Genomic DNA, 15,081 nt, shown 5'->3' on the forward strand with positions numbered 1-15,081 from the left:
TGTGTCCAGAGAACGACAACGACTCTGGAGATGAGTTTGGAGCACAAGTCCTCTCAAGATCAGCTGAGGGAAATGGGCCTTTTTAGTCTGAAGAAAGGGAGGTTGAGGGGAGACCTTACCGCTCTCTACAACTACCTGCAAGGAGGGTGCAGGGAGGTGGTATTCAGTTTCTTATCTCAGATAGACAGGGAGAGAATAAGATCAAATGGCTTCAAAATGCACCAGGGGAGATTTAGGTTCCATATCAGGAAGAATTTCTTTACTGAAACAGTAGTCAAGTGTTGGAACAGGCTGCCCAGGAAAGTGGTGGATTCACCATCCCTGGAGGTATTTAAAGGGCCTTTAGACATCGTGCTTGAGGACATGGTCTAGAAGTGAACTGTGCAGGGTTAGGCTGTGGCTGTGGACTCGATGATCCTAAAGGTCTTTTCCAATCCCAGTGATTGGATGATTCTATGGTACAGAGGACACAGGAAATTCCCGTTCTGTCATGGTGGGAAAGCATTGCCATTTCAGAAAATTAGTGGAGTGACTCAGCTGATGACAATGTGCTTGTAAATTTTTATAAATGGCAGGAGAAAAATAAATAAGGCAAAAAATGTGCACCTTTCATAGGAAACATGATGCAAAAGGAGCACAGCTCGTCGATACACACTGGGTAAAAAAAGTCAGATACATACAGCACTAGAAATGGGATGAATGTGAGACATCTTATTACAGCTTAGACAACATAGAAGGAAAAAAAAAACCCTAATAAATACAGACTGGTCCTCACATGAGTTACATGGCCAGCGGTATGCAGAAGATGATGATGAGCAGTTTATTACTGCCTAGAAACACCCAGTCATCAGTTTCCAAATGGCATCCTTGAGCTCCTTGTTCCTCATGCTGTAGATGAGGGGGTTCAATGCTGGTGGAACCACCGAGTAAAGAAATGCCAGTATTAGGTCCACAATAAGGGAGGACATGGAGGGGGGCTTCAGGTTGGCAAAAACAGAAGTGCTGAGAAACAGGGAGACCACGGCCAGGTGAGGGAGGCAGGTGGAAAAGGCTTTGTGCCGTCCCTGCTGCGAGGGGATCCTCAACACAGCCCTGAAGATCTGCACATAGGACACCACAATGAACACAAAACACCCAAAACCGAAACAGACACTGACGACAAGGACTCCAGTTTCCCTGAGGTAGGCATCTGAGCAGGAGAGCTTGAGGATCTGGGGGATTTCACAGAAGAACTGGTCAACTGCATTGCCATGGCAGAGGGGCAGGGAAAATGTATTGGCTGTGTGCAGCACAGCATTGAGAAACCCACCACCCCAGGCAGCTGCTGCCATGTGGACACAAGCTCTGCTGCCCAGGAGGGTCCCGTAGTGCAGGGGGAGGCAAATGGCAACATAGCGGTCATAGGCCATGACAGTGAGAATATAGTACTCTGTGAAGAGCAAAAATAAAAAGAAAAACACTTGAGCCACACATCCTGTGTAGGAAATGACCCTGGTGTCCCATAAGGAATTGGTCATGGATTTGGGAACAGTTGTAGTGATGCAGCCAAGGTCAAGTACGGCGAGGTTGAGGAGGAAGAAGTACATGGGGGTGTGGAGGTGGTGGTCACAGGCTATGGTGATGATGATGAGGCCATTGCCCAGGAGAGCAGCCAGGTAGATGCCCAGGAAGAGGCAGAAGTGCAAGAGCTGCAGCTCCTGTGTGTCTGCAAAGGGCAGGAGGAGGAAGTGGCTGATGGAGCTGCTTGGACATCTGCTGCTGTCAGGTGTGGATACCTGTCCAAGGAGGGAAAAGGTAGTGAGAAGTTAGGGAGCGATTCTTTGAGGGAAAGTTTCCAATTCACATTGACTCTCTGTATTCAGGAGGACACTTGGCTGGCCCCTTTTGGGAGGTCTGCTTTTTGCTGGCTTGAGTGCCACTGCTGGGAGGAGGGTCAGCTGTGGGGTCTTGAGAACTCAGTCCTGCCTGGCAGCAGTAAGTGAATAGAAGGATGTTGTGATCTCAGACTAAATCCCCTGTGGATAGCAATGAGCTTTTCAGCACTGTCACTCCTGTTTCACCGAGGGAAGAGCAGAGCTTTGGAGCTTTGGTTTTCTCCTGACTGATAGCTGAGGAATCCAGTCTTGCAGGGCAGAGCTCCAAAGCCCTCCTGCAGTCTCATCCTACCCAAGGAGGATCTCAGCTACCTGCTCCCAGCCAGGGTCACCCAGGGCTCAGTGCAGTTGCCCACACACAGGTGATGAGTGGCATTGCCACGGCCTCTTTGCCGAGATGTCTCCTGCATGGGGCTCCTCTCTGGGGCACAAGAGTCCCTGGGAGAGCGGTGCCATTGTGGGAGGCAGCTGCAGCCCAGCAGGAGGTGCCTGGAAACCTCAGTCCTACAGATGGGATTCTGAAGTCTGGGTCAATCAGTGCCAGCCCTCCACTGGATTTGCCCAGAGCCCCAAGAAACGGTGGGAGAAAGGCAACAAAACAGGAGGAGAAACAGCGAGAAACATTCCCCAGCAGGCTAGAAGGACAGGCACTTAGAGGTTATTTCTCTCTGGGACAAGGACCCTGCACCATATTTCCATGTGTCACACTTTACATCCACCGCTTATTTCCACAGTGCGAATGCAGCCATGTCCAGGAGAAGACAGCTGTCCTGCCCTGTCCCTCTGATGGGGCACAAGGGCATCCCTTCCAGGCAGCACTTTCTGGTCCTAGAGAGAACCTGTCCTCCTGACAGACCCCACACACTGTCCCATGTCCCAGCTTGAGGAGATCCCTCCAGGAACAGAACCTGCATTGCCCTGCACCCACAGACATACCAGGGAGAGGCTGTGGACATTTCTCCTCCACTGAGCTCTCAGCATCCATCAGCTCTCTCAGCCTCACAGGTCTCCCCTCGGTGCCTACAGGCAGTGTCCCCAGCCCTGTGTGCTTGGCAGAGGAGCTGCTCCTGGCCGGAGCTGTCTCTTTGCAGCACTACTGGGTTGCCATGAGCTCCCCCCATCCCAGGAGCCTGGCCCAGCTCAGCAGGAGAAGACCAGTTCTTGTAGGCTCCCTCCTGGTGCCTCAGACCTCATGGGGATCGTTCTATGGTCTCATCTCTGACAATCTCAGGATCTCCCTGCCCAGGGGCTGGGGGTCAGCACTTGGCATTTCTGCTTCATCAGACCAAGCCAGGGTGTCCTCAGCATCAGAGCTGCCTGTGCTTTGCCTGGGTTTGTCCTCATGGCCTCCAGTTGTCTGCTCTAACGAGCCCATGGGGAGGCTTTGTCAGGAATGGCTCCCAGTGGGGCCTGTTAGTGCTTCAAGGTACTTTGGGCATTACTCCTGACTTGAACTTCTGGAGAGGTTTTTTCACTCTCCTCTTTGTAGCTGAAGTCTCTGGACTCACCAGAGACACCATGAGGCTCATTAACATCCAGAAAGTGCCACGATGGGGAGAGCTGGGACCCAGCTTGATGCAGCCAGAGTCGGTTCATTGCACAGAACCATTCCTGTTTATGTGCTCTGCAGATGGCTGCTTTCTGTCAAACACACCCTGTTCCTGGGCTACAGCTGATGGGTCAACGTTTTGCTGTCACAGCAGCATCTCTATCTGATCATGCCAATAGAACTTCTAAACCCTCCTCAGACAGCAGATAGACCTTAACAATAGAGGACACTCTTTCCTGGAGCCTGTCCCAGCAGGGGCCAGCAACAATGCTGCCACCTTGTTTAGTTTCCCGGAGGTTCATGGCCTAAAGGCTCCATCCCGATATCTGTTAAACTGGCAGAGCTTGAGGATTTGTTTCTCAAGGTGCATGACACACCTCACAATCCTCTTACCTAACAATTCCCTTACCTCACAATCCCCTCACCTCACAATCTCTTTACTGCACAATCTATCTGTCAATCAAATCTTTGACTTCATAATCCCCTTAACTCACAATCATTATACCTCAAAATCCCCTTACCTCAGAATCCCTTTACATCACAATCCCCTTACCTCACAATTTATCTGTCAATCTATTCTCTGACTTCATAATCTCCTTAATTCACAACCATCATACCTCACAATTCCCTTACCTCACAATCCCTTTATCTCACAATCTCCTTACCTCACAATCCCCTTACCTCACAAAGCCCTTACCTCACAATCCCTTTATCGCACAATCCCCTTGCCTCACAATCCCCTTGCTTCACAATCTGTCTGTCAATCAATTATCTGACTTCATAATCCCCTTAACTCACAATCATCATACCTCTAAATCCCCTTACCTCAGAATCCCTTTACCTCACAATCCCCTTACATCACAATCCCCTCACCTCACAATCCCTTTACCTCACAATCTCCTTACCTCAGAATCCCTCTACCTCACAACCATCATACCTCATAATCCCCTTACCTCACAAACCCCTTACCTCATAATCCTTTACCTCACAATCCCCTCATCTCACAATCCCTTTACCTCACAATCCCCTCATCTCACAATCCCTTTACCTCACAGTCCCCTCATCTCACAATCCCTTTACCTCACAATCCCCTTACCTCACAATTCCTTTACCTCACTGTCCTGGTTTAGTTCAGGATGGAGTTAATTTCATTTGCAGCAGCGGATGGGATGCTGTGTTTGGGAGTTAAAATGGGAGTAGTGCTGATAACACCCTGATGTTTTAGTTGCTGTCAGACAGTCAGGGACTTTCTCAGCTCTTCATGAGAAAGGAGGGTCGAAGCCAGGACAGGTGACCGAGCTGACCAAAGAGAGTATTCCACGCCAGTTACGTCCTGCCCAGGATATCGGGGGCTGACGGGAGGAAGGCCTGGGGCGGCGCGGGGACGCGCGGTTCTTGGGGGACAGTCGGGTTCTGGGACGGCTCTGGGTGGCACGGCCTGACCTGTGGGTATGGTGAGAAACTGCATTGGGTATCAACAGCTTCATAGATTTTTGCTCTAAAGTCCTGTTAGCATTGTTATATTGTATCTTTCTGTTATCTTAGTGAACTGTCCTTATCCCAACCCACGAGCCTCTTATTTCTTGGGTTTGGGGTTATTTGCCCCTTCCTCTTCCCTTCCCTTGCCTCTTCCCGCCCCCCACCCCCCCCAGCCCCGCCCCCCCGGCCCCTTCCCTCTTCCCCTGCTCTTTTCCTTTAAAGGGCGGGCAGCTGCATGGACCTCGGCTCTCAGCCGGGGTGAAACCATGACAGGGGGGAACACCCACAAGCAGTTGCTTTGTGCCCCCAGAGAATGGGGTGAGAAGGTGTGAGGAGCCATATGGACACCAAGGCCCGGGAACAAGGAGGTGGAGGGAGGAATGAGGTGCTCTAGGTGTGGAGAGAGATTCCCCTGCAGCCCGTGGAGAAGCCCACGGTGCAGCGGGTGTCCCCTCACAGCCCATGGATAAGGACGGGGAGCAGAGACCATCTACAGCCTGTGCAGAGACCGACCCAGCCTGCAGCAGGTTTGCTGGGGACTTGTGACTCTGGGGGGGACCAGACTGGAGCAGTCTGGGCCCCAAGGTCAGCACCCCATGGAAGGAGCCGCGCTGAGGCCTGTGGTGAGGAGATGACTCCCTGACAGAGAGGACTCAGGCTGCAGAAGTTGGTGGAGGTCTGTCTGCCGTGGGTGGGACCCCACAGTGCCGCAGGGGAAGGGGGTGCAGAATTCCCCCCCTCCAGCTAAGAAGGAAAAGAAGTTGGGAGGAACTGACTGGAACCCAATCCCCCAGTCCCTGCCCCTCCCCATGACACAATGTGGGGGAAGAAGGGGGTAAAGTCGTGACTAAAGTGCAGTCTGCTAAGGAGGGAGGGGTGGGGGAAGGTGCTTTAAGACCTGGCCACACTTCTCATCACCCGACTCTGGTGTCACTGGGGGTGCAGTTGCAGTGTAATAAATCCCTTTTCTTTCCTTTATTCTGTGCTGAGTCTGTTTTGCTCGTTGCACTAATTGCAGAGTGATCCCTCTGTCCTGAGCTTGGATCCTCACCCTCCTGATCGCTGTTTGCTCCCCTTTTCAGCTGAAATGGGGTGTGAGCGAGCGGCTTGTTGGGCACTTGGCCTCCCTTCCCTCCCTCCCCACCTCGTTATGCAAATCATCTCCCACCCCTCTGCCTTATAAGGACCCCCTGACCCCATCATGCTGCCATCAGGGCCTGAGTACCCTTACCACTTTGCCCCACCCCTTGGCCTCAATATTCTCCCTCCCTGCCCAATGTCACCCCTTTCTCCTCAGTCTCAGCCCTTGGCATCCGGCTGTGACAGTGACCCAAGGGCCGAGGGCTGGGGTGACCAGTTGTGGGTTGGGTGGAATGGTCACGTCTGAATGGGGCTGGGGCAAGCTGGAGGGCAGTGTGCAAGGGTTGAGTAAAGGACTCAAGGGGTTGGTGGGAACTACAGGCAGGTTTGAACCAAAGGGGATGTGTTTTGAGCTGAAAATAGGCAAAGATGGGTCAAAAGAATTTGATAATGGGCCAAAATTCTTCTACAGGGTGGTGGGGACACAGAGACAGGGTCGGGGCCACCGCCATCACCATCATCATCATCATCATCTTCTTCAACGCAGCAGTAGGTGGCCGTGTCACCGTCCCTGAGGCTGTTCATCTGCAGCGTCACCGTGCTCTGGGAGTTGTCCCTGCAGATACTGAACCAGCCCTTGACTGACGACTTGTACCATATGCCGGTACCGGTGCTGTTAATCACTGCGACCCACTCGAACCCCTTCCCGGGTGCCTGGCGCACCCACTGCATGTGGGTCCTGCTGAAGTCGAAGCCAGAGCCCTTGCAGAGGAGGCGCAGGGACCCCCCGGGTGTCTGGAGGCCCCTCCGGACTCCACCAGCGTCACGGCCGCCCGCAGCCCTGGGGACACCAGTGAGTCGCCTGCTCCCATCATCATCATCATCATCATCATCTCCATCACCATGTCCTCACCACCCCCTAAATACCTGGGAGGGCGACGAGGAAGAGGAGGATGGTGGAGGCCCAGCGGGTGCCCATGGTGATGGGGAGGGGGGTGATGTCGCCATGATAGGGTCGGGGGTTCTTATAGGGCAGGGGGGTGGGGTTACCTCCCCCTGGGTATCAGATTTCTGACAACCTCCCCGACATGTTTTGGTTGGACTTAATTAATTAGTTCTCCAGGGAACGAGTTTTGGGGATAAAATAATAAATTAGTTAATTTATTAATTCATTACAGGGGTCTGGTCTCAGGTGTCTGGTGAAAACAAAGAGTTAATCAATTAATTATTAAATCTCCAGGGAGGATGTGGCAGCTGTGCAGGTTAATTAATGAATTATGGGGAGAGGCAGGGTGGAAAGCAATCAAGAAATAAGTTAATGAAGTCATTAAAGGGGGCATCCCGGGAGCCCATGTCAGATGCACGACAAAAGTAATCTGTTAAACAAAAGAAATCTGTTAATCAAGTAATTAAAGGTCGTCTATAGGGTGTCCACAACAGAGAAACAGGTAAAGTAATAAAAGAAATCAGTTAATTATTTAATTACAGGAGATCTCTAAAGAACCCATGGCAGGTGCACAGTGAAACCAATTGAGAAGTTATGTTAATGAAGCCATTAAAGGAGGTCTGCACAGAGCCCAAGGCAGATGCCCAGCAAAAGTAATTAAGAAATCTGTTAATTAAGTAACTATAGTGGGTGTCTATGCTCAGGAAGCCTTTCCCGGGGGTCCAGCCCCGACTTGGTCCCTCTTCCCTTTCCTGGAGGCTTCCACACCCACCCTGAGCGGGGGCATGGGCAGCTTTGCTCCAGGGGAGAAGAACTTGGCCTCCTCACCTCCTTTTTTGGACCCAAAGCTGCTCTTCCCGTGGCTTCTCTGGTCACTTTGGACCCAGATCTCACCAAGCTTTGGGTCTACCAGTCCATCATGACCCAAATCTGCTCTTCCTTTGGCTTCTTCTGGTCCATTTTGATACAAATCTGGTCTTCCTTTGGGTCCTTGGGCCAATTTTTACCCCAATCTTGAAAAACTTTGGGGTTTGGGGCCAATTTGGACCCAAATCTGCTCTTCCTTTCCCTTTTTTGACCAATTTTGACCTAAATTCGCCAGGTGAGGGGAGGCAGTTGTGCTGATTGAGGGAGAATTGCTCCCCGCTGTGTCACCGTGGTGCTCCTGGTGGTTGGAATGATTCATATGGTCAAACAGGCGATGACAAAAACCCGCCCCTTCCTCATTCTTCTGAGGTTCTTGGTAAATTTGGGCTGGTTTTCCCAATTTTCCAGGGTTTTGACCCAATCCTGTTCATTTCTTTGACCTAAAGATGGGAATTTTTCCACTTTCTACCCAAATATTTCAACTCTTCTCCAAATTTTGACCAATTTTGCCCATATCTTCAAATTAATGTCCTATTTATGACACTTTTTCCCCCAAATTTGGCCTTTGTGTGCCTAAAATTGTCATTTTTCCCCCCAAATTGAACCTTTTCACCTATTTTTCCTCAAATATGAGCACTTTTCAACCTAAAATTGCAATTTGAACCCAACATCGGGGAATTTTTTACATTAAACCCATTTTTGACCCAAATATTTCAAGTCTTTTCTAACTTTTGCCCATCTTCCCCCAAATCTTCACATTATTTTACCAATTATTTAATTTTATTACGTCAAATATGGCCTTTTATTGCCAAAAAATTGCATTTTTGCTCCAAAGTAGCAATTTTTTTACTCTTTTTGCCCCATTTCTGTCCAAATTTGGTAAACATGTAAAATTTTTAGGGCATTCCCATTCTAATCTCTCCACCACACTTAGGTGAGCATAAATCCTCCCTTTTTACCCCCTTTTTACCCCAAAAGTTTCTTCTTCAGGGGAATTTTTTATTGTTTTTTGGTAATGTTTCCCTTTTCCCACCATTTTTCAACCAATTTTTGCCCAAATCCATCACTTTTCTCTACCAAAATCCACCATGCATGCAACAAAATTCCAGAAATTTACAAAAGAAAGTGAAAATTTTAAAATAATTTGAAAATTTCACAGAATAAAAATCTGGAAATAGTTTGAATTTTTAGAATTTTTTTCCGAAAATGTATCTTTTGACCCCAAAAAATTGTTGTGGGGGAAGCACCGGGTGTGAATCATAGTAGTATTCCTGGTCGTATTGATAACTGGGGCGCCAGAGCTGTCGTCACCATCTCCTCTGGTAAGTCCTCATCACCATCATCTCCCCAGGACCAATTTTGACCCTTTTAGGCCCAAAATTTCACCATGCCAGGGCGGGGGAGTGTGGGGGAGGTGACGAGGGTCGACATCCCATCCCCAAAATTCCACCCTTGAGGCCGTTGCTGGGTCAAAATATGGGGTTTTTGGGGGGAGGAGGGAAATTCCATTTTGAGGTGAGAAATTTGATTTTTGGAGAGAATTTGGGGAATGTTGGTGAATTTTAGGGGGTTTTAGTTAGGGTGGTTTTAGAGTGTCGCACAGTCCGACTTGCCCACAAAACCCAACTTATCACCCCAGACTTTGACCCCTGGAGCCACGGCAAAGGCTTGGCCCAGACTTGCTCCCCAAAAGGACGAGGACACAGAAATTGAGGAAGATGATGGTGGGAGCGGGCGACTCAGTGGTGTCCTTCCTCCTTCCCCAGGGCTGCGGGCGGCCGTGACGCTGGTGGAGTCCGGAGGGGCCTCCAGACACCCAGGGGGTCCCTGCGCCTCCTCTGCAAGGGCTCTGGCTTCAACTTCAGCAGCAGATACATGGTTTGGGCTCGCCAGGCGCCCGGGAAGGGGCTGGAGTGGGTCGCAGCTATTTACACCAGTAATGGCAACACCTACTACGCGCCGTCAGTCCAGGGCCGGTTCACCATCACCACGGACAACTCCCAGAGCACGGTGATGCTGCAGATGAACAGCCTCAGGGACGGTGACACGGCCACCTACTTCTGTGGCAAAGGTGCTACTGGTACTGGTGGTTATATTTCTGGTGGCCCCAACCCCGTCCTTGTGTCCCCATCTCCTCTCGGGACTTTTCTGGCCCCACCACCGACTGCTTCTGCTCCAAGAAGTGTTTCAGACCTGTGCTGGTCCTGGCCAGGCCAGAGCTCAGCTCCCCAAGCAGCCAGCACAGCTGAGCTGAGTTTGCCTGGGCTGTTTTCCACACCCCCTGACACCACTGCCCCATGACAGCAGCTGGGGGAGAAAGGGGAGGGGCTGTTTGCCTCCAGAACAGGCTGAGTGTGGCCGGGGTGTGGGGCCGCTCAGTCGGTCCTGGCCGTCAGGCAGCCCTCTGGAACCGTCGGGTCAGTCAGGGACTCTGTGTCAGCACTGGGGGGGGAGTGGAACTGCCCGTTCTTGTTCTACACTCACAGGGATTTCTGTCAGGAACTGTCCCTGTCCCACCCCACGGAGGCTCCGTCTGTCTGTCTGTCTGTCCCGGGGGAGTGAGCGAACGGCTTGGTGGGCATTTGGCCTCTGGCCAGGGCCAAACCACCCCCCACCCCCCAAACCCCCATTTAGACCCAACGACGGCCTCCAGGGTGGAATTTTGGGGGGAGCGTGTCAACCCTCGTCCCCTCACCCACACGTCCCCGCTGTGGGATGGTGAAATTTTGGGTTAAAAGTGGCCAAAATTTGCCCCAGCGAGATGATGGTGACAAGGACTTACCGGAGGAGACGGTGACGACAGCTACAGTGCCCCAAAACTCAATCCAAGCAGGACAACCACTGTGATTCATGCCTGGTGCTTCCTCTCCCAACATTTTTTGGGTTTAAAAAGCCAAATTTTGGAGAAAAGATCTATTAAATTTTATTTTAAATACACTGATTTTTAAAAATTTCAATTTTTTACTATTTTTCAAATGATTTTAAAAATTCCTTGCAATTTTCGGGTTCCGTGTTGGAAATTGGGTGAGAAAAGTGACGGATTTACACAAAAATTGGATGAAAAATGGCAAGGAATGAAAAAATTACAAAAATGATGAAAAATTCCCCCAATTCATCGAAAATTGGGATAAATAAGGTGATAAAAATTTGCATTTGGGCTCATTGTAGTGAGGTGTAAAGATGGGGTAAAGCCCTAAAATAGTCCAAAGTTGCCCAAATTTGGGGGGAAATGGGGCAAAAAGATTAAAAAAGAGAGACTTTGGGGTGAAAATGGTGAATTTTGTTAATAAATCGCCATATTTGGGGCAAAAAATTGAAATAATTGGTAAAAAAATGTGAAGATTTTAAAGGAAATGTGGCAAAAATTGGAAAAGATTCAGAATATTTATGTCAAAAATGGATTTAAAGTAAAATGTTCCTTAATGTTGGGTTAAAAATGGCGATTTTAGGCTGAAACATGCCCATATTTGGGGAAAAAGAGATGAAAGAGGTCAACATCGGGGCAAAAAGTGATAACTGTAGGAACACAAAGGCCAAATTTTGGGGAAAATGTGGAATAAATGGTAAAATAATGTGAAAATTTGGGCAAAATGGTGTAAAAGTGGGAGGAAAGTTGAAATATTTTGGTGAAAATTTGGTATAAAGTGGAAAATTACTCAATTTTGGGTCAAAAAATTAACAGAATTGGGTCAAAACCTTTGAAAATTAAGAAAATCAGCACAAATGTATCGAGAAACTTGGAAGAAAGAGGAAGCACCATTTTTTTGTCACCACCCATGTCACTGTGAGTAGCACCCCAACCACCAGCAGCACCACGGTGACACAGGGGGGACAAATTCTCCATCTATCGGCACAGCTGTCTACGCTCACCCTTTGGATTTGGGTCAAAATTGGGCAAAAAAGGGAAAGGAAGAGCAGAATTGAGTCCAAATTGGCCCCAAACCCCAAAGGTATTCAAGATCTGTGTAAAAATTAGCCAGGAGACAAAAAGTTTGATGAGATTAGGGTCAATGTTGGCCCAAGGAACCAAAGGAACCCCAGATATAGGTCAAAATGGACCAGAAGAAGCCAAAGGAAGACGAGATTTGGGTCAAGATGGTGGGAGCGGGCGACTCACTGGTGTCCTTCTTCCTTCCCCAGGGCTGTGGGCGGCCGTGACACTGGTGGAGTCTGGAGGAGCCTCCAGACACCCGGGGGGTCCCTGCGCCTCCTCTGCAAGGGCTCTGGCTTCACCTTCAGCAGCTTCGAAATGGGATGGGTGCGCCAGGTGCCCGGGAAGCGGCTTGAGTGGGTTGGGAGTATTTTCAGTGGTGGGACCACATGGTACGCACCGTCTATCAGGGACCAGTTCAGCATCTCCAGGGACAACTCCCAGAGCACGGTGACGCTGCAGCTGAACAGCCTCAGGGACGGTGACACGGCCACCTACTACTGCGCCAAACATGCTGCTGGTGATGGTTATATCCCTGGTGGCCCTGATCCTGTGCCCGTGTCCTCACCTCCCTGGAGAACCAATTTGGCCCATTATCAGCCTTTTCTAACCCATCTTTGAGTTTCTTTGCCCCAAAATGTTGATCACTTTGGTTCTACCCCTGCCTGTATTGCCCGCCAAACCCTTGAGGCCTTTACCCAACCCTTGGCCATTGGCCTCCAGCTGTGACCGTTTCCCTCAAACCTCAATGCTCTTCCCCCAGCAATGGGCACCAGCAACATCAGCACCACCACTTCCATCACCAGCTTATTCACCACCACCCATCACCATGGGCACCCACTGGACCTCCACCATCCTCCTCTTCCTCGTCGCCCTCCCAGGTAACAAGGGGGTGGTGAGGACATGGTGATGGAGATGATGATGATGATTGATGATGATGATGATGATGATGATGATGATGATGATGATGGTGGGAGCTGGCGACTCACTGGTGTCCTTCCTCCTTCCCCAGGGCTGCGGATGGCCATGACGCTGGTGGAGTCCGGAGGGGCCTCCAGACACCCGGGGGGTCCCTGCGCCTCCTCTGCAAGGGCTCTGGCTTCACCGTCAGCAACACTGGCATGGGATGGTTACGTCAATCACCTGGGAAGGGGCTGGAGTACGTCGCGGGGATTGGCAGCAGTGGTAGCGGCACCAGCTATGCACCATCTGTCCGGGGCAGGTTCAGCATCTCCAGGGACAACTCCCAGAGCACGGTGACGCTGCAGATGAACAGCCTCAGGGACGGTGACACGGCCACCTACTACTGTGTCAAAAGTTCTGGTGCTGATGACAGTTGGAGTGGTTTGGGCCTCAAGCGTGTGGCCTGAGTCCCCTGAGCCTGTTCCCCCCACCCCTCGGCCTCCATCTTCTCTTTCCCTGGCCCAATGGTGCCCGGTTCTCCTCAGCCTCAGCCCTCGGCACCCGGCCTGGGACAGGGGCCCAAGGTCCGAGGGTTGGGGTGACCAGTTGAGTGTTGGGGGGACCAGCTGAGGGTTTGGGATGAAGAACGTTCAGGTCGGCGGGAAATGGTCACAGCTGGAGGCCAATGGCCAAGGGTTGGGCAAAGGCTTCAAGGGGTTGATAGGCCCCACAGTTGGGTTCTGAATGAACTGGTGGAGATTTGGGCCAGAAACACTCCAAGTTGGGTCAAAATAGGTTGAGAATGGGGCAGACTTGTTTTCCAGGGAGGTGGAGAAACTGTGACGGTGTCGGGGCCACCACTACCATACCCAGCAGCACCAGCTTCTCTGGCGCAGTAGTAGGCGGCCGTGTCGCCGTCCCTGAGGCTGTTCATCTGCAGCGTCACCGTGCTCTGGGAGTTGTCCCTGGAGATGCTGAACCTGCCCTTGACTGATGACAGGTACCATGTGCTCCCACCGCTGTTGATACTTGCGACCCACACAAGGGTCTTCCCAGGCTCCTGGCGAACCCATGCCATGGGGAAGCTGCTGAAGTCGAAGCCAGAGGCCTTGCAGAGGAGGCGCAGGGACCCCCCGGGTGTCTGGAGGCCCCTCCGGACTCCACCAGAGTCACGGCCGCCCGCAGCCCTGGGGAAGGAGGAAGGACACCAGTGAGTCGCCCGCTCCCACCATCATCATCATCATCATCATCATCATCATCATCATCATCATCATCATCATCTCCATCGCCATGTCCTCACCACACTCGCGTTACCTGGGAGGGCGATGAGGAAGAGGAGGATGGGGGAGGCCCAGCGGGTGCCCATGGGGATGGGTGGCAGGTTTGGGGAGGGGGGTAATGGTGCCATGAGGGATCAGAGTGTTCTTATGGGGTGGAGGGGTGGGTGGTGATTTGCATAACGAGGCTAGGCGGCTGAGATGAGGGGAGGGGGGCCTTGTTAGCTCCTGCCCTGGGAAGGTGAAATTTTGGGTCAAAAAAGACCAAAATCTGTCCCGGTGAGATGATGGTGACGAGGACTTACCGGAGGAGACGGTGACAACAATCCAGGTGCCCCACGATTCAATATAACCAGTTGTCCTGGTTTTTGTCAGGATGGAGTTAATTTCATTTGTAGCAGCGGATGGGATGCTGTGTTTGAGAGTAAGATGGGAGCAGTGCTGATAACACCCTGATGGTTTAGTTGCTGTCAGACAGTCAAGGACTTTCTCAGCTCTTCATGAGAAAGGAGGGGCGAAGCCAGGACAGGTGACCGAGCTGACCAAAGAGAGTATTCCACGCCAGTTACGTCCTGCCCAGGATATCGGGGGCTGACGGGAGGAAGGCTGAGGGCAGCTCCAGGACGCGCGGTTCTTGGGGGACGGTCGGGTTCTGGGACAGCTCTGGGTGGCACGGCCTGAGCTGTGGGTTTGGTGAGAAACTGCATTGGGTATCAACAGCTTCATATATTTTTCCTCTAAAGTCCTGTTAGCATTGTTATATTGTATCTTTCTGTTATCTTAGTGAACTGTCCTTATCCCAACCCATGGGCCTTTTAGTTTCTGGGTTTTGGGGTTATTTGCCCCTTCCTCTTCCTTTTCCCTTCCCTTGCCTCCCACCCCCCACTTCCCTCTTCCCCTGTGCTTTTCCTTTAAGGAGCAGGCAGCTGCGTGGATCTCGGCTCTCAGCCTGGGTAAAACCAGGACAATGCTGCAATGGGGGCTGGTCCAGAGGTCTCCTAAGGAGATCCGGACAGGCAGGAAGAGCAGTCTCTTGAGATCCAACCCTGCCTGGAGAGCTTTGATCTTCTCCAAGCCCAGCAGTTCCCTCGCTGGCCTCCTTGGACTCCCAACACTTTTCCTGGCATCATCTGTGCTCACAGGCACAGACAGATTTCTCTGACAACGAACAGCAG

General features: G+C 51.2%; 1 protein-coding gene across 1 annotated transcript; it reads right to left on the bottom strand.

Moving 5' to 3' along the window:
- Nucleotides 1–830: 830 nt before the first annotated feature.
- Nucleotides 831–13,563, bottom strand: LOC311200867 (olfactory receptor 14C36-like; the record flags this gene model as incomplete). The annotated part of the gene is made up of 2 exons (XM_084275171.1): nt 831–1,775; nt 13,468–13,563. The coding sequence occupies 2 exons, from the start codon at nt 13,561–13,563 to the stop codon at nt 831–833; spliced, it is 1,041 nt and encodes a 346-aa protein (XP_084131297.1).
- Nucleotides 13,564–15,081: the final 1,518 nt, after the last annotated feature.

This window comes from Gallinula chloropus, assembly GCF_964237585.1.
Source record: "Gallinula chloropus genome assembly, chromosome: 25".
In the NCBI taxonomy this organism is placed as follows: domain Eukaryota; kingdom Metazoa; phylum Chordata; class Aves; order Gruiformes; family Rallidae; genus Gallinula; species Gallinula chloropus.